Source organism: Mirounga leonina, unplaced genomic scaffold (genome assembly GCF_011800145.1).
Source record: "Mirounga leonina isolate KUSES-001 unplaced genomic scaffold, KU_Mleo_1.0 Mir_168, whole genome shotgun sequence".
Lineage (NCBI taxonomy): Eukaryota > Metazoa > Chordata > Mammalia > Carnivora > Phocidae > Mirounga > Mirounga leonina.
In genome coordinates, this window is record NW_023270426.1 from 23301628 (window position 1) to 23328319 (window position 26692).

At 41.8% G+C, this 26692-nt stretch overlaps 1 protein-coding gene across 1 annotated transcript; it reads left to right on the forward strand.

The window, feature by feature from the left end:
* Positions 1-440: 440 nt before the first annotated feature.
* Positions 441-26527, forward strand: PAIP2 (poly(A) binding protein interacting protein 2). Its single transcript, XM_035014257.1, has 4 exons — positions 441-592; positions 22244-22407; positions 23556-23735; positions 25503-26527. Exons 2-4 carry the CDS (start codon positions 22270-22272, stop codon positions 25557-25559), a joined length of 375 nt encoding a protein of 124 aa, XP_034870148.1. The 5' UTR covers positions 441-592; positions 22244-22269; the 3' UTR covers positions 25560-26527.
* Positions 26528-26692: the final 165 nt, after the last annotated feature.

The window sequence follows — 26692 nt, forward strand, 5'->3', positions numbered from 1 at the left end:
TTTAAGATTTTATTTATTTTTTAGAGAGCGAGCGAGAGGGAACAGCATGAGAGGGGAGAGGGTCAGAGGGAGAAGCAGGCTCCCCGCCGAGCCGGTAGCCCGATGTGGGGCTCGATCCCAGGACCCTGGGATCATGACCTGAGCCGAAGGCAGACGCTTAACCATCTGAGCCACCCAGGCGCCCTGCATGCCAACATTCTTGAAGGATGGGCGGGTGTTGGGGCACAAGCTCGCCTAACTCCAGTTTCCCAGAGAGAACGCAACAGGACTTCCCGTAAACCCCGCGTCCGCCAGGCACGCAGAAGAGGCCGTTGTGCACGCACACGCGTTCAGCCTGGGATACGAAGAAAACCTTGGGGTCGCGCCTTCTCTCGCGCGCTCTCTAGTGGCCTCAGAGAGCAGCGCTGACAGAACGAGGGGGCGGAGCCGACGGCGGCGGAAGTGAAGTCACTTCCGGGCTGGGGTGTTTGTTTGGACTGGAGAAGGGAGGCGGCGGGCGAAGCGCGCGTCGAGCGGGGAAGCGGCGCTGCCTGTGGAGATCCGCGGAGGCCGACCGGATTCGTTGGCTGCCGTCCCCGCTGCCGTGCACTGGGTGAGGGGTTCCCTCGGGCGGAGCGGCCAGAAGGGTGCGGCGACCCCGGCGGTCGAGGGACAGCACCTCGGCAACGGTTGAGGGGCCTGGAGGGTCCCCCGGGTTGTTGGCCACCAAGCCTCGTATGGCTTCCTTTATTCCTTGCACCTTTCGTTGCGTCCGAGAGATGAGTTGGGACCGACTTAGACTCTTTCTTCTCTGAGAAATGGCCGTCGCTTTTTTTCTCATTGTCATTATTATTTATGATTTGGATCTCGCAGCACTCTATCCGGGTCTTCAGTGGCGCGCGAGGGTTGCCGGGATAGCACTTTCTCGTGCGCCCCCCCCCCCCACTTTCTTCACCTCCTCACTGGTACCCTTTTCCCCTGCCCCCCACTGCCGCTTCGGCAACAAAGCTCATTGTTTCTCCCCAGTTTACGCCTGCGCGTCGCCACGCGCAGCTCCTACTTGCTGCGCGTGCGCGCTGCTCTCGAAGCTGAGGTGGGGGAAGAGAAAGGGGCGGAGGGACTGGTGGGCTGGCGAGCGTCCTAGGGGAGCGTTCTGCGACCGTGCACGGGCCCGTACCTTTCTGATCGGCTTTCTCCCGTTTCTTCACCTTCACTTACTCTTTATTTTTAGTTATATTGTTTCCCATGCTCAGGATAGGAGGGCTGGACTCCTACTCCGGGAGGGTTGTGAGCCAGATGAACTTTAAGGGCCCATCCAGTTCATATTCTTGGATTCCGGTGCTCTTAAATTTCTTTTCCACTATGTGCTTACTGCCCGCTACCACAAAAATTATGTGGCTTGTGGTGAAGTTTGTTTTTTCAAAACATTTGTTGAAGCAGCCAGCAGTGTGATTTTCTGGTGACTCAAAAAGGGGCCTTTTCTGCTTCCTCTTGTTGTCTTGCTTTCCCTGATTTTGCAGCCCCATCACCTCACCGAAACCTCAAACTCTAGAAAGAATTTGGTTTCTAATTTGCCGTGGGAGAAAGTCTAACAGCTGACAGCTTTTGACATTTATTTCAACAGAAGACAAATTCCCGTTTTCGTGTGTGGCTAATATTGTAGTCTCGTGGCATGATTTTTCACAAATTGCAGTTGAGCAGGTGTTGGTCTTCATTTTCTTCAAAATAGCCTTTGAAATTTCAACCGCTGCAGGTTATGTTTGGAAATAAGGAAAGGGTCTAAGGATTTTTAATGTGATTCCGAGTGTTTGCTGGTTTGTGCTTCTGATTCCAGTTTGTGAAAGGATATTTGGGGCAAATTAGCTTGTTTATGCTCCTTGTTAATTGTGAATTTGTACAAAACTTAATCTTTTATCACGGATAAGTGTCTACGACAAATAAAGATAGGTGACTTTCCAAAAATGACAGCCTATTTATCTCTTTCTTTAAGGGATGGGTTTTAGGCAATGGAAACTCCTGTGATGGTTAAAGGCTTGAGAGCTGGGAGGGTTTTATTATAATATATTGCATGTTGCTGTTAAGGAGCTCCAGTTGAGGTAGATGATCTCTAACCTCTCTGGAACAGAGTAAGTTTATAGTAGGCTTTTCCTTCAGTAAGCACTGTACACCTTATTCAGGTTTACCCCTTTATGACTCTAGAGAGTGATGCTCCAGTTTCAGTAGAAAATATAAACAAAATGCTGTTAGCATAGCAATTTCATGGACAGTGTGAGGTGAAAGAAGGTAGAAAATAAGGACTCAGCTCCCTTCCTTTTGTGCTTTTACATATCCTTGTAATTTACAAACGTGTTCATTATAACCTATGAAATAGGCAGAGCAAGTTTTATCTTGCCCATTTTGAAATTGAGAAAATAGAGTTTTATTAGGCACATATTTCTGTAGCACTTAGTAATGCCAGACATTGTTCTGAGTGCTTTTACAAGTATTTAATATTCACCTTCTCTAGGTGGTAAGTACTACTGTAAAGTAAAGATAACAAGTAATGATGTGAATTAACTGGTCCACTGTTGCACAGCTGGTAAGAACTGGAATTCAGACCCAAGTAGTCCAGAGATTATGTGCTCTTAACCATTTTACTGTGCTGCTTGTGGTTTAGTGACATATTCAGGATCCTCTAGGTGGTTAGTGGCATATCGTAGATTTGGACTCAGTCCAAGATTAAAGTTGTCCAAGTTATCTCTTTGTGATCTGAACACCCTGTTGCATAGGTGCATTAGTAATTTGCGTTTGATACAGCCTAAGGTTCGGTTATAGTAACAATCTTTTTTCCCTTTTTTCTTCTAAATTTCCTTATTTTTATTATTTTTTTAAGATTTTATTTATTTATTCATGAGAGACAGAGAGAGAGAGGCAGAGGGAGAAGCAGGCTTCCAAGGAGCAGAGAGCCCGATGCCAGACTCGATCCCAGGACCCTGGGATCATGACCTGAGCCGAAGGCAGACGCTTAACCATCTGAGCCACCCAGGCATCCTAAATTTCCTTATTGTTTAGAGCAGTGTTGTCCAGTTAGATAACTACTAAAGCACATGTGTCTATTGAGCACTTGAAATGTGGCGAGTGCAACTAAAGAACTAAATTTTTTATGTTACTGAATTCTAATTAACTTAGATTTAAAACCATATGTAGCTACTGGCCACCATATTGGATAGTGTGGGTTTAGAGGTTTGAATTGCTTCTGCTTATTTTTTTTTTAACTTTTATTTTTGCATTTTTACATTTATTGATTCTTTGTTTTTTGTTTTGAGAGAGGGAGCAGGGAGGTGGAGGGGTTGGGGGAGAGGAGGGAAAGAGGGAAATTTTTTTTTTTGACAGAGCACAAGCAGGAGGAGCAGCAGGCAGAAGGAGAGGGAGAAGCAGGCTCCCTACTGAGCAAGGAGCCCGATGTGGGGCTCCATCCCAGGACCCTGGGATCATGACCTGAGCCGAAGGCAGACACTTAACTGACTGAGCCACCCAGGCGCCCTGGAAAGAGGGATTCTTAAGCAGGCTCCACACACAAGTGCAGGCCCCACGCAGGGCTGGGTCTCATGACCCTGAGATCATGACCTGAGCCAAAATCAAGAGTCAGATGCTTAACCGACTGAGCCACCCAGGCGCCCCATCTGCTTATTTTTGTATCAGTTTTTATAAATAAGGATGATATTTCTGATGTGCTTTGAGCTTTTAATTAGTAGTGATGATCGGCAGTACTTGAGCCATCCTTACTCTCACCAGATCACCTTTGTTACATCTAGTTGAGATTAGGGTTAAAGGCCTCATTCTGTGATGTTGTTTCACTTCTACAGGTTTTTGAACATGTGATTTTTTTTTTTTTTTTTACCTTATACCTTGCTCCAGCAACCTTTAATTGCTCTAAATGTTTAATAAGCACCAAAATAGGTAATAGTGTCATGTGCCAGGCTCTGTACCTAGTTACTATTATTATTATCCACTTAATAGATGGGGAACCTGAGACACGGAGGGGTTAAAACTTGCCCTTGGGTTCCAGAGCCCCTGCTTTTAATTATTAATGTATACTGCCAAACATTAAAATGAAAAATTCAGTACTGCTTACAAACTTAAGTGGAAAACAGCTGAAGCAGAAATTTCTTTATCCTCTCTCACTAACTGCTGGAGAGACAACTGATTATGATAATAATGTGTGTATGCAAATAATGTTAAGGAAGAAAAGGTGTCTGTGGAGTCAGCTTAAAGAAAAAGGAGAGGGGCGCCTGGGTGGCTCAGATGGTTAAGCATCTGCCTTTGGCTCAGGTCATGATCTCAGGGTCCTGGGATCGAGTCCCGCATCGGGCTCCCTGCTCCTTGGGAGCCTGCTTCTCCCTCTGCCTTTCTCTCTCGCTCTCTCATGAATAAAAAAAAAAAAGAAAAGAAAAGAAAAAGAGAACTGTGTTTACAGGTTTTTTTTTTAAGATTCTATTTATTTGAGAGAGAGAGCACGAGTGTGAGAAGGGGCAGAAGGAGAGGGACAACAGACTCCCTGCTGAGTGTTGAGCCTGACACAGGGCTCATCCCAGGACCCTGAAATCATGACCTGAGCCAAAACTAAGAGTTGGGCCCTTAACAGACTGAGCCACCCAGGCACCCCTCTACTTGAATTTTAATGAAAATTCTTAAGAGATGAAACTAGGGGAGAAAGTTTCTAAACTGAAATGATACCCATATTTTAAAATTTTATAGAAACCATTATGCGGAAGAGGCATTTTGAAAGGGAAGAAACAGCTGAATATGTGAGCTTGTGGATTGAAAGCACCAGACAGCATTAATAGGAAAAAAACTGCTCTTACTTAACCAAAATCTGGTGAAATTTCTGAATTTAAGTGTTAGGCTCTCATTTAGACTCTCACCTGAATAGGATCTTTACAAAAGAAAGAAAACTGTGAAAACTGGAATATTTGCAGAAAATAGAAAGGACAAGTGTAAATCTGTCCCATTTAATAATAATATTCAAATATGAAAGCAGAAGATACTCTCAGACATGCAGTGGCTCAGAAATAAATGTCTTCGGGTAACCTTTTGAAGAAATACTAAGCCAAAACTAAGATGTCAGGTTAGGGGAAGATGATGAATAAAAGAAACAATGATGAGCAATGACTCTAATAAAATATAAATAGACAGTAATGTGAATTTTAAGTGTTCGGTTCAGAAATTCTTCTAAAAAATCTATACCTGAGAGAAAACCAAGTAGTATGAAACAAACACTGCTTAAATTATTTCCACAAAACTTGGGAGGTGGAGTGGGAGGAAGGAAATGGGGTAAGTAAAATCATTCTAAAGGTTCTTGTCTGGGAGCAGGGATTGGGTTGGATACCCTGAACAAAGAAAAGCATTCTTTTTTTTTTTAAGATTTTATTTATTTGACAGAGAAAAAGAGCACAAGCAGGGGGAGCTGCAGAGGGAGAGGGACGCGGGTCTCAGTCCCAGGACCCTAAGATCATGACCTGAGCTGAAGGCAGATGCTTGACTGAGCCACCCAGGCGCCCCAAGGAAAAGCATTCTAAATGTCTTGAATTGGTTGAGGGTGTATAGAGCATGTTTTTAATTAATAGGAATCTATGTAAATCTATTCTAATTTCCTGATAGATGTAAGTCATATTATTATGCTGTACACCTTAAACTTTACAGTGCTGATGTCAATTATATCTCAGACTAGGGGGAGAAAACTGATATTCCTCAGTAGTTTGTAAGTCACGGAAAATAAATCCGATATTTTAAAAACTCTAGTTAAGGGCGCCTGGGTGGCTCAGTCGTTAAGCGTCTGCCTTTGGCTCAGGTCATGATCCCAGGGTCTTGGGATCGAGTCCCACATCGGGCTCCCTGCTTCTCCCTCTCCCGTTCCCCCTGCTTGTGTTCCTGCTCTTGCTATCTCTCTCTCTGTCAAATAAATAAATAAAATCTTTTCAATAAATAAATAAATAAATAAATAAAAACTCTATTTAAAAATAGGAAAATAGGGACGCCTGAGTGGCTCAGTCGGTTAAGCGTCTGCCTTCAGCTCAGGTCATGATCCCAGGGTCCTGGGATTGAGTCCCACATCCAGCTCCCCGCTCAGCAGGAAGACTGCTTCTCCCCCTGCCTGCCTCTCCCCTTGCTTGTGCTCTCTCTCTCTCTCTCTGACAAATAAATAAAATCTTAAAAAAAAAAAAAATAGGGGCACCTGGCTAGCCTAGTTGGTGTAGAGCATGCGACTCTTGATCTTGGGGTTGAGTTTGAGCCCCATGTTGGGTGTAGAGATTACTTAAAATCTTTTTAAAAAAAGGAAAATAAAGTACAGGAATAGAATGTAAGAAAAATAAACATGAAATTATGATGGAAGACATAAAACCAAGCATCAGTTTTCAAAAATGATAAATTTTTTAAGATTTTTAAAAAATTAGGGGTGCCTGGGTGGCTCAGTAGGTTAAGCGGCTGCCTTCGGCTCGGGTCGTGATCCTGGGGCCCTGGGATTGAGCCCCGCATCCGGCTCCCTGCTCAGCAGAGAGCCTGCTTCTCCCTCTCCCTCTGCCTGCCACTGCCTACTTGTGCTCGCTCTCTGTCAAATAAATAAATAAAATCTTTTTAAAAAAAATAATTACTTAAAAAAAAAAAGATTTTTAAAAAATTATTAGAGCATATGCGGGCGCATATAAACAGGGAGGGGCAGACAGGGAGAAGCAGACTCCCTGCTGAGCAAGGAGCCCTATGGGGGACTCAATCCCAGGACTCTGGGATCATGACCTGAGCTGAAGGCAAGACACCTAACCAACTGAGCTACCCATGTGTCCCCAAAAATGATAAATTTCTATAAGCTGGGTTAAGTAATCTAACTCTTTATAGTAGAGAACTTGAATACACCACTTTCAGAATTTAACAGATGAAGTAGAAAAAGATTGTATGTGTGTGTATGTGTACCTTAGAAATAGAAATCCCACATTTTTCTCTTTAGGCCCAAGGGACATTTTGCAAAAACCATAATTGTCTGCAAACAAAACTGCAATAAATCCCAAAAAGTGAAGATTTTTCTGGCTGTATTTTGTTTATTTTTATTTATTTATTTATTTTTAAAAGATTTTATTTATTTATTTGAGAGAGAGAGAGAATGAGAGAGAGAGAACACATGAGAGGGGATAGGGTCAGAGGACAAAGCAGACTCCCTGCCGAGCAGGGAGCCCGATGCGGGACTCGATCCAGGGACTCCAGGATCATGACCTGAGCCGAAGGCAGTCGCTTAACCAATTGAGCCACCCAGGCGCCCTCTGGCTGTATTTTGTAACATAATGAAATTAAACTAGAAATCAGGTTAACAAAGTGTAATCAGAAGAACCTTAACCACTTGGAAATTTAAAAAATATTCTTCCAAATAATCTCTGGTTCATTATAAAATAAATAATTTGTAATTACCAAAGACTGGTAAGAACTAAATTCTGTATATATGGGAAATTTATAAGCCATTTTTATTAAATGAAAGGTTGAAAATGAACATGTTTGTCAACTTGAAAAACAGGAACAAGTTGGCTGAAATTAAGTAGATAGGAGGGGAGGGAAAATAAAGTGTAAAAAACAAATTAATAAAAAAAAGTAGAAAAAATCAGTGGAATTAGAGTAGGGGTTTTGTTTATTGAAGTTGAATTTTTAATAGGTAACCCATTCAAAACTCAAAAGATGTAACAAACTATCTCTTGCCACCTAGTTATCCCTCTAGGCAATGAGTATTGTTTTTTTAATAGTTCTTATTGAGCTAGAATTCATTGCATTTATCTCATTTAAAGTACACAGCAGAGTGATTTTTAGGATAGTCATAGAGTTGTATATCTGTCACCACAATCAGTTTTAGAAACCTTGTTATCCCTTAGCTTTCATATAATATGTAGTGCTTTGTGACGGGTTTCTTTTAAAAAAATTTTTTTTTAATTCTTATGTTAATCCCCATACATTACATCATTAGTTTTAGATGAAGTGTTCCATGATTCATTGTTTGTGCATAACACCCAGTGCTCCATGCAGAACGTGCCCTCCTCAATACCCACCACCAGGCTAACCCATCCTCCCACCCCCCTCCCCTCTAGAACCCTCAGTTTGTTTTTCAGAGTCCATCGTCTCTCATGGTTCCTGTGACGGGTTTCTTTAACTTAGCATAATGTTTTCTTTTTTTTTAAGATGTTACTTATTTAAGAGAGAGAGAGTGCGTGGGAGCTCAGGGGGAGGCAGGAGAGGGAGAAGCCAACAAGCCGACTCCTCGACTCCTCGCTGAGCAGGGAGCCTGATGCGGGACTCAATCCCAGGACCCTAGGATCATGACCTGAGCCGAAGGCAGACCCTTAACTGACTGAGCCACCCAGGTGCCCCAATACTTTAGTGCTTTTAAAAGTTTCTTTTAAAATATGTCATCCAACGCTTTTTAATTTTTATTTATTTTATTTATTTTATTTTTTTAAATTTATTTATCTGACAGAGACACAGCGAGAGAGGGAACACAAGCAGGGGGAGTGGGAGAGGGAGAAGCAGGCTTCCCGCTGAGCAGGGAGCCCGATGCGGGGCTTGATCCCAGGACCCTGGGATCATGACCCGAGCCAAACGCAGACGCTTAACGCCTGAGCTATCCAGGCACCCCTAATTTTTATTTTTTAGATTAATTTATTTCAGAGAGAGAGCGTGCCTGAGTGTGGGGAGGGGCAGAGGGAGAGGCAGAGGGGAAGCGGACTCCATGCTGAGCCGCGAGCCCAGTGTGGAGCTCCATCCCAGGACCCTGGGATCAGGACCTGAGCCAAAGGCAGACATTTTATCCACCAGAGCCACGCAGGCGCCCCTAAGCAAAAAAAAATTATATAGAGAAAGTGACAATGGCACAATGTTAAAAGTTGGTGAATGTAGATGAAAGGTACAAAGCGTTCATTGTACTATTATAAAACTTTATTGTAGGTTTAAAATTTTTCAAAATAGTTGAAGATAAAACAGTATACATTATACAATTACAGAATAAGTGTTCTAGAAACAGTATAAATGGGAATTTAATTATGATAAACATGGGGAATAAGCTTTGGTTAAATAATGATGTGTGATATATTCATATGGGGAAATATAATATTTGATCCTTAGCATCATACTTAAAGTCTCATGTGAATTAAAGATTTAAATGTAAAAAAAAGTGACACTGTACCAATAGAGAAAATACAAAAAATAAAACCTCAAGGTAGGAAAAAACTTCCTAAGCAAGATAAGCATATCCTAGAAGGTGTAAAGGAAAACAGTGAGATTCTACTTGAGTCTATTTGCAAAACTAAAATATATTAGTTATGTTCAGAACTGTTGAGGATAGAGAAATGAGAGCACTCAGTATATTACAGGAATGTCCATTACCACATTTGTGGCAAATAATCTGTTTTTTCCCCCAAATAATCTTTTTTTTTTTTTTAAGATTTTTTATTTATTTATTTGACAGAGAGAGAAATAGCGAGAGAGGGAACACAAGCAGGGGGAGTGGGAGAGGGAGAAGCAGGCCTTCAGCGGAGCAGGGAGCCCGATGCGGGGCTCGATCCCTGGATCCTGGGATCATGACCTGAGCCGAAGGCAGACGCTTAGCGACTGAGCCACCCAGGCACCCCACCCCAAATAATCTGTCTTAAAGTTACAAATGCACATGGCCTTTGGCTTTTGACTTCAGTTATTCCCACTTAAGAAAATGTAGAACACAGCATACATAGAAAAGGAAGGATATGTGTGCAATGGTGATCAAAGCAGGATTGTAACCAAAAAAAAAAAACCTGGGAATGTAGATGTGCATCGGAGGGGGAAGTAGTTGAGTAACTGGTGCTGTTGCATCCGTTAAAAAGTGAGATATACCTGTACATGTTGACTAGTATGGATCTTCAACGTAATTTATTTAGTATGATTCTATTAAAATACAAAAATCCTCTTTGTGTGTTTCTATAAGCAAAAAAAATATGAAAGGGGCGCCTGGGTGGCTCAGTTGTTAAGCGTCTGCCTTCGGCTCAGGTCATGATACCAGGGTCCTGGGATCGAGCCCTGCATTGGGCTTCCAACTCCACGGGAAGCCTGCTTCTCCCTCTCCCACTCCCCCTGCTTGTGTTCCTTCTCTCACTGTTTGTCTCTTTGTCAAATAAATAAATAAAATCTTAAAAAAAAAAATATGAAGGGATACACACTAAGCTCTTAACACTGATTACCTCTGGGTAGGAATGGAGATGGAGAGGAAAAAATGTATATATGTGAGACCTGGGTTTTTTTCTTTTTTTTTTAAGTAGGTTCCACACCCAGTGTGGAGCTCAACACAAGGCTTGAACTCAAGACCCTGAGATCAAGACCTGAGCTGAGATAAAGAGTTGGACACTTAACGGACTGAGCCACCCAGGCATCTGGTGTTAGGCCTGTTTTGTATATCTAACTTGTGTTTACTTCTTCTCTAAGTAGTATGTGGTTTGTATATACATTTCTTTCACTTCGATGCTTCCTTTTCCAACAAAATTTCCTGTGTACAAACACCTATCTAAAAATTTTTAAATGATTGAAAACAAAGCAAGTATAGGGTGATACATTACTGTTTTTACTATTTGGTGGTTTTAATTTCGGGAAATCTTATTACAAATATTTTAGCAATTTCTAGATATATTAAACTACTTGTTCTGAGTTAGTATTACTATATTCTTTTTTCTTTTTTTTTTTAATGATTTAGAGAGTGAGAGAGGGTGAGCAGGGGGAAGGGCAGAGGGAGAGAGAATCCTTAAGCAGACTCCCCACTGAGCATGGATCAGGACCTGAGCCAAAACCAAGAGTTAGCCACTTAACCGACTGAGCCAACCAGACACCTGAGTATATTACTTTGAAAATTATTTGATCAGTCAAGTAAGTGTCTGCCTTTGGCTCAGGTCATGATCACAGGGTCCTGGGATCGAGCCCCACATCGGGCCCCCTGCTCAGTGAGGACCCTGCTTCTCCTTCTTCCTCTGTCACTCCCCCTGTTTGTGCTCTCTTGCTCTCTGTCAAATAGATAAATAAAATCTTAAAAAAAAAATTGTTTGCATGAGGAGCATTTGGCTGGCTCAGTTGGTAGAGCACATGACTCTTAATCTCAGGGTCCTGAGTTCAAGCCTCATGTTGGGCATGGAGCTTACTTAAAAAATAATAATAAAATAAATTTTTGCATGAGATTAAGGATGAAAATTTTAATTTTTTTGAAAATAATTTTTGAATCATTTTCTGATAATTTGAGGATTTTATAGCATAATCATGCTTTGAAGCAAATAGTGAACATTAATTGGGGGAAATTACTGGCTTTCTCAGTTCATTTCTGCCAGTTTTGTTTTTAAGATTTTACTAAGATTCATTTATTTATTTGAGAGAGAGCTACAGTGCACTTGTGAGAGGAGGAGCAGAGGGAGAGATCTTCAAGCATACTTCCTGCTGAGCCTGGGGCTCCATGAAATCATGACCTGAACTGAAACCAAGAGTCTGATGCTTAACCGACTGAGCCACCCAGGGACACCTAGGATTTTATGTTTAATCTCTGCACCCAAAGTGGGGCTTAAATTTATGACCCCGAGATTGAGAGTCTCATGCTCCATTGACTGAAGAGCTAGGTGCCCTATTTCTGCCAGTTTTATTTTATTTATTATTATTATTATTTTTTTAAAGATTTTATTTATTTGACAGAGAGATAGCGAGAGCAGGAACACGAGCAGGGTGAGTGGGAGAGGGAGAAGCAGGCTCCCCGCCAAGCAGGGAGCCCGATGTGGGGCTCGATCCCAGGACCCTGGGATCATGACCTGAGCTGAAGGCAGACGCTTAATGACTGAGCCACCCAGGCGCCTGTATTTGTCTTTTAAATCACATAAAGAAAAAGGAGTTAAGAGCCAAAAGTACATTATTACTGATTTCCGAATTTGTGTAGTTACCTTGGATTCAAGTTAAATGTGTAGTGTCCTTGTTTCAGCCTGAAGGACTCGCTTTAGTGTTTCTTACAGGATAGGTCTACTGGTGCTGCGCATGCATGCGCTCTCTCTTGTTCTCTCTTTTTTTTTTTTTAAGATTATTTGAGAGAACACGAGCATGAGCAGGTAGTGGGGGTTGGGGACAAAGGGAGAGGGAGAAGCAGACTCCCTGCTGAGCAGGGGCCCCACAGGGGACTGGATCCCAGGACCCTGACATCATGACCTGAGCTGAATGCAGACACTTAACCCACTGAGCCACCCAGGTGCCCCTCTCATTTTTTTATTTATCTGGGAATGTCTTAATTTCTTAATTTTTTTTTTTAAGATTTTATTTATTTATTTGATAGAGCAAGAGAGCACAAGCAGGGAGAACTGTAGAGGGAGAGGGAGAAGCAGGCTCCCCGCCAAGCAGGGAGCCCGATGCGGGGCTCTATCCCAGGACCCTGGGATCATGACCTGAGCCGAAGGCAGACGCTTAACCATCTGAGCCACCCATGTGCCCCTCTCCTTAATTTTTTTTTTTTTAAAGATTTTATTTATTTATTTGAGAGAGAGAGCACATGAGAGGGGAGAGGGTCAGAGGGAGAAGCAGGCTCCCTGCCGAGCAGGGAGCCCGATGCAGGACTCGATCCAGGGACTCCAGGATCATGACCTGAGCCGAAGGCAGTCGCTCAACCAACTGAGCCACCCAGGCGCCCTCTCCTTAATTTTTTTTTAAGAATTTATTTATTTGTCAGCACAAGCAAGGGGAGTGGCAGGCAGAGGGAGAAGCAGACTTCCCACTGAGCAAGGAGCCTAAGCGGGACTCAATCCCAGGACCCCATCCCAGGACCCCATCCCAGGACCCCGGGATCATGACCTAAGCTAAAGGCAGACACTTAAGAGACTAAGCCACCTAGGTGTCCCTCTCCTTAATTTTTGAAAAATAGTTTTGTTTTGTTTTTTTCTTTCAGCACTTCGAATATGTTTTCTGACCCCTATGGTATCTGATGTGAAATCAACTGTTAATCTTATTTTGAGGATCCCTTGTATGTAGGGTCACTTGTTTTAGAGATTATCTCTCTTCTCTTTGTCTTTCAGTAATTTGATTATAATGTGTCTTGATGTGGATCACTTTGAGTTTATCTTAGAGTTTGTTGAGCTTCTTGGATATGTAGAGTAACATGGATTTCATCAAGTTTAAGGAGTTTGGAGCTATTGGTTTTTTTTTTTTTTTAAGATTTTATTTTAATTTTTTAAGGATTTTATTTATTTATTTGAGAGAGAGGGGGAGAGAATCTGAAGCTGACTCCGTGCTCAGCGAGGAACCCAGTGTAGGGCTCCATCCAACAACCTCGAGGTCACGACCCAAGCTGAAACCAAGAGATGCTTAACAGATTGAGTCACCCAGGTGCCCCTACAATTTTATTTTTAAGCAGTCTCTACAACCAACGTGTAGCTTGAATCCACAATCCTGAGATCAGCAACTGAGCCAACCAAGCACCGCAAGGGGCCATTAATTCTTAAAATATTCTTTCTGGCTCCTTGTCTCATTATGTGTATGTTGGTACATTGGATGGTCCCCACTGGTCTCTAAGGTTCTATTAATTTTTCTTCATTGCTTTATTTTTTGCCTCAGGCTCAGTAATCTCAATTGACTTATCTTCAAGGTTGCTGATTTTTTTTCTCCTTGATCAGATCTGTTGTAATCCATCTAGTAAATTTTCCATTTCAGTTATTGTACTTTTTTTTTTAAAGAATTTATTTATTCTCTTTCTCATGAGAGAGACAGAGAAGCAGAGGCAGAGGGAGAAGCAGGCTCCCCGCAGAGCAGGGAGCTCAACGTGGGACTCAGTCCCAGGACCTTGGGATCATGACCTGAGCCGAAGGCAGATGCTTAACGGACTGAGCCACTCAGGCATCCATTATTGTACTTTTCAACTGCAGAAAATTTTTTTTTTTAAGATTTTATTTATTTATTTATTTGTCAGAGAGAGAGAGAGCAGGATCGAGCACAAGTAGGGGCAGAAGCAGGCTCCCTGCTGAGCAAGGAGCCTGATGTGGAACTCGATCCCAGGACCCTGAGATCATGAACTGAGCTGAAGGCAGACGTTTAACTGCCTGAGCCATCCAAACATCCCTCTTTTTCTTTTTTTTTTTTTTAATAATTTCTCTGTATTAGTGTCCTCTATTTGATGAGACCTCATTTGTTTTTGTTTTTTTGTTTTTTAAGATTTTATTTATTTGAGAGAGCACAAGTAGGGGTGTGGGGTGGGGGGAGGGAGAAGCAGGCTCCCTGCTGAGCAGGAAGCCTGATGAGACCTCATTCTTACGGTTTCCTCTCGTTTTTTGTACCAATTTAAAGTCTAATAAGTCTAGTGTCTAGGCTTCCTCAGGGAAGTTTATGTATAAGTCATTTTCTTCTTTGCATGCTTCCTAATTTTTTTGTAAACTGGACATTTTGAACATTATAATATGGCATCTTTGGCAGTTAGATTCTCTCCTTTCCCCAGGGTTGTTTTTCTTTTCTTTTCTTTTTTTTTTTTAAGATTTTATTTACGGGGTGCCTGGGTGGCTCAGTTGGTTCAGCGACTGCTCTCAGCTCAGGTCATGATCCTGGAGTCCCGGGATCGAGTCCCATATCGGGCTCCCTGCTCAGCAGGGAGTCTGCTTCTCCCTCTGACCCTTCCCCTTCACGTGTGCTCGCTCGCTCTCTCTCATTCTCGCTCTCTCAAATAAATAAAATCTTTAAAATAAAAAGATTTTATTTACTTACTTGAGAGAGCACAAGCGGGGAGAAGGATCAGAGGGAGAGGGAGAAGCAGGCTCCCCACTGAGCAGGGAGCCTGATGTGCGGGGCTCTATCCCAGGACCCCGGGACCACGACCTGAGCCGAAGGCAGACGCTCAACCAACCGAGCCACCCAGGCGCCCCCCCCAGGGATGTCTTTCTGCTTGATGTTTGTTTGTTTAGTGACTTTTCTAAACTAATTTTGTAAGAGTTTGAATTGTGTGTGTGTGGCCATTGAAGTCTCTGTTCTATTAGCTTAGAGGTCAGGTAGTTATTTAAAAGAGATTTTCCAGGGGTACTTGGCTGGCTCAGTTGGTGGAGCGTGCAACTCTTGATCTTGGGGTTATGAGTTCAAGCCCCTATGTTGGATGTGGAGATTACTTAAAAATAAAATCTTTTTTTTTTTAAAGATTTTATTTATTTATTTGACAGAGACAAAGCGAGAGAAGGAACACAAGCAGGGGGAGTGGGAGAGGGAGAAGCAGGCTTCCCACTGAGCAGGGAGCCCGATGTGGGGCTCGATCCCAGGTCCCTGGGATCATGACCTGAGCCGAAGGCAGACGCTTAACGACTGAGCCACCCAGGCGCCCCTTAAAAATAAAATCTTAAGGGGGTGCCTGGGTGGCTCATTCGTTAAGCATTTGCCTTCAGCTCGGGTCATGATTCCAGGGTCCTGGGATCAAGGCCCGCATTGGGCTCCCTGATCAGCGGGAAGCCTGCTTCTCCCTCTCCCACTCCCCCTCCTTTGTTCCCTCTCGCTCTCTGTCAAATAAATAAAATCTTAGGGGCACCTGGATGGCTCAGTCAATCAGCTGCCTTCAGCCCAGGTCATGATCCCACGGTCCTGGGATTGAGCCCCTCAGCGGGGAGACTGCTTCTCCTCCTTCCAGCGCCCCCTGCTCATGCTCCCTTTTAGCTATCTCTCTCACAAATAAATAAAATTTTTTTAAGACTTTATTTATTTGAGAAAGAAAGAGAGCACCAGGGGGGTAAGGGGCAGAGGGAGAAGCAGACTCCCTTCTGAGCAGGGAGCCTGATGCAGGGATCTATCCTGGGACTCCGGGATCATGACCTGAGCCGAAGGCAGACACTTAACCGACCGAGCCACCCAGGCTCCCCAATAAAATAAAAAAGAATTTTTTTTTTAAGATGTTATTTATTGGACAGAGAGAGAAAGAGCACAAGCAGGGAGAGCAGCAGGCAGAGGGAGAATTCTCGCAGGCTTCCCTCAGAGCAAGGAGCCTGACATGGGACTCTATTCCAGGACCCCAGTATCATGACCTGAGTTGAAGGCAGACGCCCAAGCGACTGAGCCACCAGGCATCCCTAAATTAAAATCTTTTAAAAATTTAAATAAGAAAGATTTTCTGGGGCTCCTGTCTGACTCAGTTGGTAGAGTGTATGACTCTTGATGTTGGGGTTGTGAGTTTGAGCCCCAAGTTGGGTGTAGGGATTGCTTTAAAAAAAGTCTTTAAGAGGTTGTTTTGTTTAAGATTTTATTTGACAGAGAGGGATAGAGCACAAGCAGGGGGAGAGGCTGAGGGAGAAGCTGCCTCCCCACTGAGGCAGGAACCTGATGCGGGGCTCTATTCCAGGACCCTGGGATCATGACCTGAGCCAAAGGCAGACGCTTAATGAACTGAGCCACCCAGGCGCCCCTAAAAGAGATTTTCTTAAATACCTATAAGCAAAAAACAACTCTCCCAGTCTTTGCAGATGGGCTGTTTATGTTGAGGCATACCTTCAAAACTCAGGCAGTTTTCAAGTCTTTCTTAGCCCACCCTACATATGCATAGCCTGAAGGTCAGCCAGAGATGAAAGTGTAGGGCATTCTCAGCTCTTTTCTGAGCATGCTCCCAGCACTGAACCTGCCCATAGCCTTCTAGATTCCCCAGAATATACAGGAGCTTTTCAAAGTCCTTATTCCCAAAGGATTTCCTTTACCAGTCTTTGCTCCCAGGCTTTTTGCTTTGTCTTTTGTCTGTCACAACTGTTATTCCTTGCCCTAGGTGGCTTTGGCTATTTTATTTGCCTTTAACTATTTTTAATAGATGCCAGTCCAGCACTTTAAAATGATAAATTTTATGGTATTTGAACTATATACCCAATTTTTTTTTTTTTTAAAGTAAGCATTACACCCAGCATGGGTCTTGAACTCACAACCCTGAAATTAAGAGTCACATACTTGGGGTGACTGGATGGTGTAGTCGGTTAAGTGTCTGACTCTTGGTTTCAGCTCAGGTTGTGATCGCAGGGTCATGGGATCGAGCCCCATGTCAGGCCTAGAGTGGAATTTGAGACTCTCTCCTTCTCCCTCTGCCCCTCCCCACTGTGCATGTGCTCTCTTGGCCACGCATGTTCTTTCTTTCTCTAAAATAAATCTTTTTAAAAAAAGTCATATGCTCCACGGACTGAGCTGACTAGGTGATCCTATACCCAATTTTTAAAAAATAGCATAACACACAGAGGATAAAGTATAATGAGTGTGGTCCAAGAAGGGTCAAGAACAAGTCATAGAGGCTCTCAAAAAAAAAAAAAAAAAGAACAAGTCATAGAAGAAAATTTAAAATTCGATACATTGCCTTACATTAGAACTAGAACACCTTGTGTTCAATAATTGTAGGTCCATCAAAGTTCTGAAAGTAAATGATCCTTACCCCCCTGGCTTTCACTTGGCTGGCTGTAGCTGGAAATGTGATCTGGTCAGCAGTTGTTCCCTCCCTCAGTTGTCTAACACTGGTCCAGGTTTCAGTTCGTTATTCTTGGTTTCAGTTGTGATTTGTTTCCCAAATATTGCTTGATAAAGTAATTTTATTTATCGTCCTTTAGAGACTTTTTCACTAGGATCTATACCAAAGCCACTGCTTGTTTGATGAGGTGATAATGAGCAAAAAGCTGACCTACAGCCTTGTCAAACACAGGGATTGAGCCCTTTTTTGCTAAACTCTGTTAGGTTTTGTTACTGGTTGGCATCAAACAAAGAAGGAGGGGAGTACCCTGGGATTCTCAAACTATAGAATTTGCCGAAGCAGACTTTTCATTGTTTATAGAAGCTTGTGCTCATATATTGTATGGAAAATTTTTTTTCTTCAAAAAAATAGATTGCATTTATATGTAGATGTACTTTCAGTCACTGAGGCTTATTTAAAAACAAATTTGATGTGTTTGTGGATGGACATGTCTCACACGTGGTTGCTACTTACTCAATTCCATTTAAATATTGAATATCCCATAGTCTGCTAAACTTTGTTGTTGTTGTTTTTTTTAACTGAAGCTGTAAGCCACTTGTTAATATTGTGGTCTTCTGAAAGGGAGGATTTAATGGGTATAAGTTGGGATAGGATACATGTTGGGAAAATAACAAAAGCTGTTATAAATTGCAGTGTCTTTGAACATAATGATCAGCTCATATGCAGAGTAACATCCAGTTGTAAAACAGGATTGACCTCTGCTTTTCATAATATTTGAGTTTAATCTAAAATGTAATACCTGAGGGGCGCCTGGGTGGCTCAGTTGGTTAAGCGACTGCCTTCGGCTCAGGTCATGATCCTGGAGTCCCTGGATCGAGTCCCGCATCGGGCTCCCTGCTTGGCGGGGAGCCTGCTTCTCCCTCTGACCCTCCCCCCTCTCGTGTGCTCTCTCTCTCATTCTCTCTCTTTCAAATAAATAAATAAATAAATCTTTAAAAAATAAAAAATAAAATGTAATACCTGACATATGAGAATGAGTAATTTTCTTCAGAGGAACTGGATTGATCTTTAGTCAGAACTTGTTATCCAAAAAAAGGGTTTTATTTCATCCAAGATAAATGATAAATAAAAAATAACAAGGATACCATCGTCTGTTTTCTGTCCTGTCTGCTTTTATAGTGCCTCTTTTTCCTAACTCAAGTCATGTTTCCTTCTACCCATACTCTGTCTCTGCCTCTCTTTCATATGTATACAATAATAACTAGGGCAGAAGTTCTTAATAATTTCTAGTTGAGGACCTCTTAACTAAAAATCTCACTACCATGATGGTATTGTAAGTAGTATTCAGTATTTCAGAATATACATATGTGTGTCAGGCTAGAAACCTCCCCCCACTCCCAGCTTGAGAGACTAAATTCACATTATATGAACGGTATGAGTTTTTATTATACTTACATACTCTTAAGGATAAGTCCATAAAATGAATCTAAAGGAGGGACACCTGGCTGGCTCAGTCAGTAGAGTATGCGACCCTTGATCTCAGGGTTGTGAGTTCGAGCCTCGCATTGGGCGTGGCGCCTACTTTATTTATTTTTTTAAGATTTTACTTATTTGACAGAGCGAGAGCAGAAAAACAAGCAGGGGGAGTGGAGGAGGGAGAAGCAGGCTTCCAGCGGAGCAGGGAGCCCAATGCGGGGCTCGATCCCAGGACCCTGGGACCATGACCTGAGCAGAAGGCAGACGCTTAACAACTGAGCCACCCAGGTGCCCCTGGAACCTACTTAAAAAAAAAAAAAAATCTAAAGGACCAGCAGTACACATAGAGCCAGCACTCCCTGAACCGTAAACCCAAGGAAAAAACTATTTGTAGTAGGAGGTTTTAGTTTTAGTGTTTTATTTGATTATGATAACTTTGGAGTAAGAAGGCCTGAAGTTTGTTTTGTTGTTACTTATTTTTGCTTTTGTTTTAGAGAGAGAGAGGGTGGGGGCGGGGGTGAGCAGAAGAGGGGAGAGAGAACTTTAAACAGGCTCCACGCCCAGCACGGAGACTGATGTGGGGCTCGATATCAAGACCCTGAGATCATTACCAGAGCCGAAATCAAGAGTCGAATGCTTAACTGACTAAGACATGCAGGTGCCCCAGGCCTTAAAGATTTTAAGACTCTATCCTCAGGGTGCATGGGTGGCTCAGTCATTAAGCATCTGCCTTCGGCTCAGGTCATGAATGGGATTGAGCCCCTCATCGGGCTCCCTGCTCGGCGGGAGGCCTGCTTCTCCCTCTCCCACTTCCCCTGCTTGTGTTCCCTCTCTCGCTGTGTCTCTCTGTCAAATAAAGAAAATCTTAAAAAAAAAAAATAATAGGGGCACCTGGGTGGCTCAGTCAGTTAGGCGGCTACCTTCGGCTCAGGTCATGATCCCAAGGTCCCCGTATTGGGCTCCCTGCTCAGCAGGAAGCCTGCTTCTCCCTCTGCCTGCCACTTCCCCTGCTTGTGCTCTCTCTCTATCAAATAAACAAAATATTTAAAAAATAATAATAATAATAAAACTATCCTCATATTAGGTATGCTGATTCCTCCCTTTGGCGCCAGTCACACTGCTGTTTGATTTTATGTGCAAGTGACTCTTGTTATATGTAAACCCAATCTAGCAATTTCATACTTAAAGAATTAGTAGAATATTGTAGAATCTGAACCTTATGCTTCAAACTTTTAGCCAGCAATATATCAGCTGGGTTAGATCATGTTATCACCTGTTGAGTAGTGTATAAGAAACCAGACTACTGTATCAGATACTGCTCTGCTTTTACTCACGAAAGAAGAGATTAGGTGCGGGGCGCCTGGGTGGCTCAGCCGTTGGGCGTCTGCCTTCGGCTCAGGTCATGATCCCAGGGTCCTGGGATTGAGCCCCGCATCGGGCTCCCTGCTCAGCGGGAAGCCTGCTTCTCCCTCTCCCACTCCCCCTGCTTGTGTTCCCTCTCTCGCTGTGTCTCTCTCTGTCAAATAAATAAAATCTTTAAAAAAAAAAAAAAAAAATTAGGTGCTTGAGCTAGTTGGAGTCTGGTAGTCGTTTGTGGCTGTGTGGGGGCTTGCTATTGCCTTTCATGGAAAGATGTTTATTACATACTATGAGGGTAATAAAACAGTTTTAAAGGCAGTCTGTAGGGGTGCCTGGGTAGCTTAGTCGGTTAAGTGTCTGCCTTTGGCTCAGGTCATGATCCCAGGGTCCTGGGATTGTGTCCCACATCGGGCTCCCTGCTCAGTGGGGAGTCTGCTTCTCCCTCTACCCCTCCCCCCTGCTCATGATCGCTCTCTCACACTCTCTCAAATAAAAAAATTTTTTAAAGCAGTCTGTAGACACTATCTCATTTAAAAGCATGCATATTATGCAGTTTAGGTGCTTGACACTCATTGTACAGTGGACTAGTCCAGACACGGAGTAATTCAACATGGACCCAGAGATTAAGCAAATAGAGAGTATGCTATGAAGTCAAAAGATCCTGAAATAATAAAAGGGTGGCTCAGTTGGTTAAGCCTCCGACTCTTGGTTTCAGCTCAGGTCATGATCTCAGCGTTGTGAGATTGAGCCCCGCATCAGGTTCCACATTCAGCAAAGAGTCTGCTTGAGATTCTTTCTCTCCTTTACCCCCTCTCCCCCTACCTCTCTCTCTCTCTCTCTCAAATAAATCCTAAAAAAATTAAAAGAAGAATAAAAGATCCAGAGCCCTCTGTACCTTGGAACTGAGGTACTAAGAGGTTATTAAAAGTGTGTTTTCGGGACGCCTGGGTGGCTCAGTCAGTTAGGCGTCTGCCTTTGGCTTGGGTCATGATCCCGGGGTCCTGAGATTGAGCCCTACATCGGGCTCCCTGCTCAGTGGAGAGCCTGCCTCTCCCTCTCTCTCTGCCCCTACCCTTACCCTCATGCTTGCTCTCTCACTCTCCTCTCTTTCAAATAAATACAAAATCTTAAAAAAAAAAAAAAAAAAAGTGTTTTCATTTGCAGTCCCTGGGCTTTTTAACACCAGGTTTTATTTCTTTATTTCTTTCTTTTTTTTTAAGATTTTATTTATTTATTTGACAGAGAGAGAGAGAGCGCGAGAGCAGGAACACAAGCAGGGGGAGTGGGAGAGGGAGAAGCAGGCTTCCCGTGGAGTGGGGAGCCCGATGCGGGGCTCGATCCCAGGACCCCAGGATCATGACCTGAGCCGAAGGCAGACGCTTAACGACTGAGCCACCCAGGTGCCCCAACACCAGTTTTTAAAAGTAGAATTTGCTTTTCATAAAGTCACTTGATGACTTAAGTCTTCCATACCATGCTTGTTTTATAAAGCAAGGGATATCCAATATTTTGAAAATCAGATGATTTGGGAGTTACATTCAAGCAGTTGATTACCATCATTGACTGTTACCAAAAAATACTAGATGAATCTAGGCTGTTCTCAGCTGTTTCTTCTTCTTTTTTTTTAAAGATTTTATTTATTTGATAGAGTGAGAGAGCACAAGCAGGGGGAACAGTAGAGGGAGAGGGAGAAGCAGGTTCCCCGCCAAGCAGGGAACCCGATGCGGGGCTCAATCCCAGGACCCTGGGATCATGACTTGAGCCGAAGGCAGACGCTTAGCCATCTGAGTCACCGAGGCGCCCCTCTCAGCTGTTGCTTAAACATTAAGATCATTTGAGAAAAAACGGAAACTTCCCAATTGCTTGATTTATCATGTGCATTAATATGTCATGTGCATCTGGTACCTAACCATGATGCCTGGTGGTAATAGATGCTCATTAAGAACTGAAGGACTGACTGACAAAATTAACTATTGTTCTTCTTTGAAGGTTAAAAACGACAACTAACGCCAACCATGAAAGATCCAAGTCGCAGCAGTACTAGCCCAAGCATCATCAATGAAGATGTGATTATTAATGGTCATTCTCATGAAGATGACAATCCATTTGCAGAGTACATGTGGATGGAAAATGAAGAGGAATTCAACAGACAAGTTAGTTTTGTGTACAAACATGATCTTTCTCATAGCCCATTACAGCCCTCAATATAATTGTACTTGTCCCTGTAATGTGTTTTTCATCTGGTCCCTTATATTAGTGAAATATAGGAATTTATATGCTACCACTCCTATTTTATTTGTATGCTGAGTACTACCAGGTTTATCTGCTCACTGAAATAACTTAGGGAAATTTGCAGGGTCCCACCCCAGATAGTCTTATCCAGGAGGACTAGGGTGGAGCCTGGAAAACTTGTTTTTTAAAAGCTCCCAAATCAGGGGCGCCTGCCTGGTTTAGTTGTATGTGACTCTTGATCTCAGGTTTGTGAGTTCAAGCTGCATGTTGGGTGTAGAGATTAATTAAAAATAAAACCGTAAAAAAAAAAAAATCTCCCAGATGGGGTTCCAGTGTGCAGTTAGGTTTGGGAACTACTGCTTGCATCGATCACATTGCACTTAAGAGAATATAAATTAGGAGCAGACAGGCATGGGTACTAGGATACAGAATTGTGCTGTTTTTTCACCTGAGGTTCTTAATTTGATAAGCCTGAAAACCTGACACCAGTGTTAATCCTTAGAGAATGTTCATACATTGATGAATGTTGTCTTTTATTCCCATATTTCTGACATCTGTTTCCATCTTGTGTCTAGTTCCTCCTTGATCATGGCTTTGGTAATCAGTAGCCAGCTTGATTTCACCATATCCAGTGATGGATAGTCAAGAGTAAAAAAGTGTAGTCTTATTTCAGTGAGAATCATTTGGGCTCTTTTTGGTTTGTTTTTAATTAACCATGCCCCAACCCTACCCTCTACAGAATTTTAATCATTTTTGGGTGGGTTTAGGGTTTGTGTAGTTTTAAAATATCACAGGTAATTCTGACAAATTCCTCAATGAAACTATTCCTTTATTTATTACTTCCCCACCACCCTCAGTGGAAAAAAGAATATTCTGCTAAAACAAAGACCACAAAACCCTAAACAGATATTCCCTAGTCTTACGGTAAACGTTTCTTTTTCTTGGTAGAGAAGCAGAGGAGGTTACAATATTGTGGTTTTAAGTGCTTTAATACAAGATACTTTAAGCCGTTCCTAGTGATGTCTTACCAAATGTGCTATAAATTATGCTTTATATATTATAAATCCAGATAGAAGAGGAGTTATGGGAAGAAGAATTTATTGAACGCTGCTTCCAAGAAATGCTGGAGGAAGAAGAAGAACATGAGTGGTTTATTCCAGCTCGAGATCTCCCACAAACTATGGACCAAATCCAAGACCAGTTTAATGATCTTGTTATCAGTGATGGCTCTTCTCTGGAAGATCTTGTGGTAAAGTTATTTTTCATCTTTTTAAAAACTAGCTCATCTTGCCTGTAAGCAGAAAAGCCAGCAGTCATCTGTTTAAGAAGAGTTCTACATTTCTTTCTCTTCGGAAATTGTACTGCTTCTTACTATGGAAGCAGAGGCCTTCTGGTCTCCTCACTTATGACATGGAGTGACTTCTGGCAACACTCTGGGGCTAGTCTCAGACTACTAACAGACTACTTGCCACTGCTTTTAGTTTTAATAACTATGTTGCCCTAGGATATGTAGATGACTTAAAGCATTAATCCAAAAGAAGTATACGGTATGTCCATGTGACTTGCTTATACAAAAGTAGCTTGATGAAGAGGTTTTGCTCTTCAATTTTGCCTTAAACATTTGGCGAAATTTTCAAAATTTTATCTGAAAGGTGAAAGTTTGGATATTTTTTTTTTTCTGGCCCAAGATTTAGTTACCCTAACTCCCATTTGGAACTTGGATTTAATAGGGACTTTTATAAGCTCTTGGCAGAAAAGGAACTCAAACCTATTTGCATTTTTAGCTATTCTCCATGTCTTGTTGCTGGGGATGGTATATTTGCAGTAAAAGGTTTTTTAGGAATTATGATGAATAATTCTGATGAGTAAAGTCCTTTGCTGGTCATAATGTATAACTTTAATGTGGACCCAGTATTATTACCTAGAAACTGGTTTGTTCGACTTGACTTGGTCTATTTGAGATTATGTTAATTCCTTCTCATTCTTTTGTAGCTGCCAAAAGATTACACATTCAAGAACACTGCTTTTTTATTTAAACCTCACATTTTTAAAGTTTAGATACAATTCCCTTGAGAGAAGTGAGACTATGTCCTGTCCAAGGAAATGGTTGTGTATAAATTATGAAACTAAAATTAAATTATTGCTCCAACATGTTATTTAATATGCTTTGGTCTTGAAGTAAGTGATATAGGGGGTTCAGATTCTGTCTAAAAGCCTCTCAGCATTCCTACATTTCAGGGCCTGGAATACATCTTGATTTCTTTTCATCTTTTATCAACTGTGGTGGAGGCAAATTTCCAGCTATTCTCAATATGCTGACATGTCTGCCTAGGAAAATAAAGATTTAGAGGTATAGAATAATGGCTCTTAGAGATTTTGGCCCATTCTTCTCCTAACTTAGGCAAAAAAAGAGTCCCAGAGAGAGTGACTTATCTAGGCTTTCATAGGAAGTTAGGAGCAGAGCCGAAATTCCATCTTAGGTCTTCAGATTCCCCATGTAGTTTTCTTTTCCTGTTATAAACCTTGCTTCCTGTGGGAATCAGAATACAGCAATTTTAGAAAGATAAATCCATATTTTCAGTGAGGATCATGAGCAAAATTAATCCATAAACAATTCCTCAGTCCCCTTTAGTCATCATTTCAACACTTGTTTAATATGTTTGCATAGTATGAAACGGTTAAAATAAAATAACATAGTTAACAGAATTCCGTATTCTAGGACACCTTTTTAGTTTGTGTGAAGTTAGTGGGTCTGGTTACACTTAGCAAATTTAATTTCAATTCCTACTTTCTCTTTAGAAGGTGATAAGTTTTCATATAAATAAATAGTTTATATCTGATTCCTTCTTTCCCTGCTATAGATAGATTTGGGGGGTTAAGTTTAACCTTACAATCTGAGTTCTTTTGATTTATATTTTTTTGGAAGATATTTTTGCATGTGGATCTGGGTTGAATGCTTCTGAGTATTTGAAGCCATTTGTTAATGAACTTGCTTTTTTATGTACTTATTTTCCAGGTCAAGAGCAATCTGAATCCAAATGCAAAGGAGTTTGTTCCTGGGGTGAAGTACTAAAATATTTGAGTAGACGGGGCCCTCTTTTGGTGGATGTAGCACAATTTCCACACTGTGAAGGCAGTATTAGAAGACTTAATTGTAAAAGCTCTCTCTTGTCACTGTGTTACACTTATGCATTGCCAAAGTTTTGTTAGTCTTGCATGCTTAATAAAAGTGCTGAGACTGTTATTAAGTAATAAGCTGTCAAACATTTACTGAAAATAGAATTGGCCCCATGGCTTGATGTGAAGACAGCGAGGAAAGAAGCACCAGTCAAGTTGTGACAAAGCACCAAATTAAAATGACCTCTAAATCTTAGTGAATTGTCTTTTTTGAGGCTAAACTAGTCCCTTACGGTTAGCAAACGCTTGTTAATGTCTAAACTTTATAAAAATGAGTACATTTAAATTAAGTTCTAGTTGTTAGGCATATTTCTCAGTTCAGACTTAAATTTACATTTGTAACTATCAAAAAGGATCTCCTTTTTCTGAAGAAGGCCTTGTTAATTTGAAATAATTCTTTATAGACAAGTATATCTTTGGTTTACTGAGGTTATAAGGTAGTAATCAGATGAGAACTAGTCCTGACTTCGATGGTATTTTATCACCTAAGAAATAGTGAATTCTTCTAATGTTACATCTGAGGAAGTATGTAATTTGAGAATTGCATCTTTTTCTAAGGACTCACTGCATCATAGCTATGCCTATGTGAAGTGCAACATTTGACCCACCATAATCCAACTGAACAAAGTAATGGTAACATGATTTGAGTGGTGCTTTTCCTTGCCTTGTTAACCATCACTACAATAGTCTACAGCACAACTTTTCTTTTAACAAAGCTAGAACAGTTTTGGCTTCTTAAACTTCATACTTGGGTAGGTTAAGCTGCCATACGTGTTCAGTGTGAATAGTGTTTAAGTTGAAAATATTGTAAAAAAATTATATTTTTTCAAAAATATTTAAAAAAATAAATAATAGTAGAACTGAGCTGATGGCTTGTGTTTATTGGTGCTGGAATGCAGACTCTCCTGTGGTGATTGATACTCACTTTAGTGTGGGCTCAGTACTTCAGGACAACCCTGCTGGCAAGATTTGCTGAGAGAGCAGGCTTTATTAGTGTCAAGTATGTCACTATGCATGTATCTGTCCAGA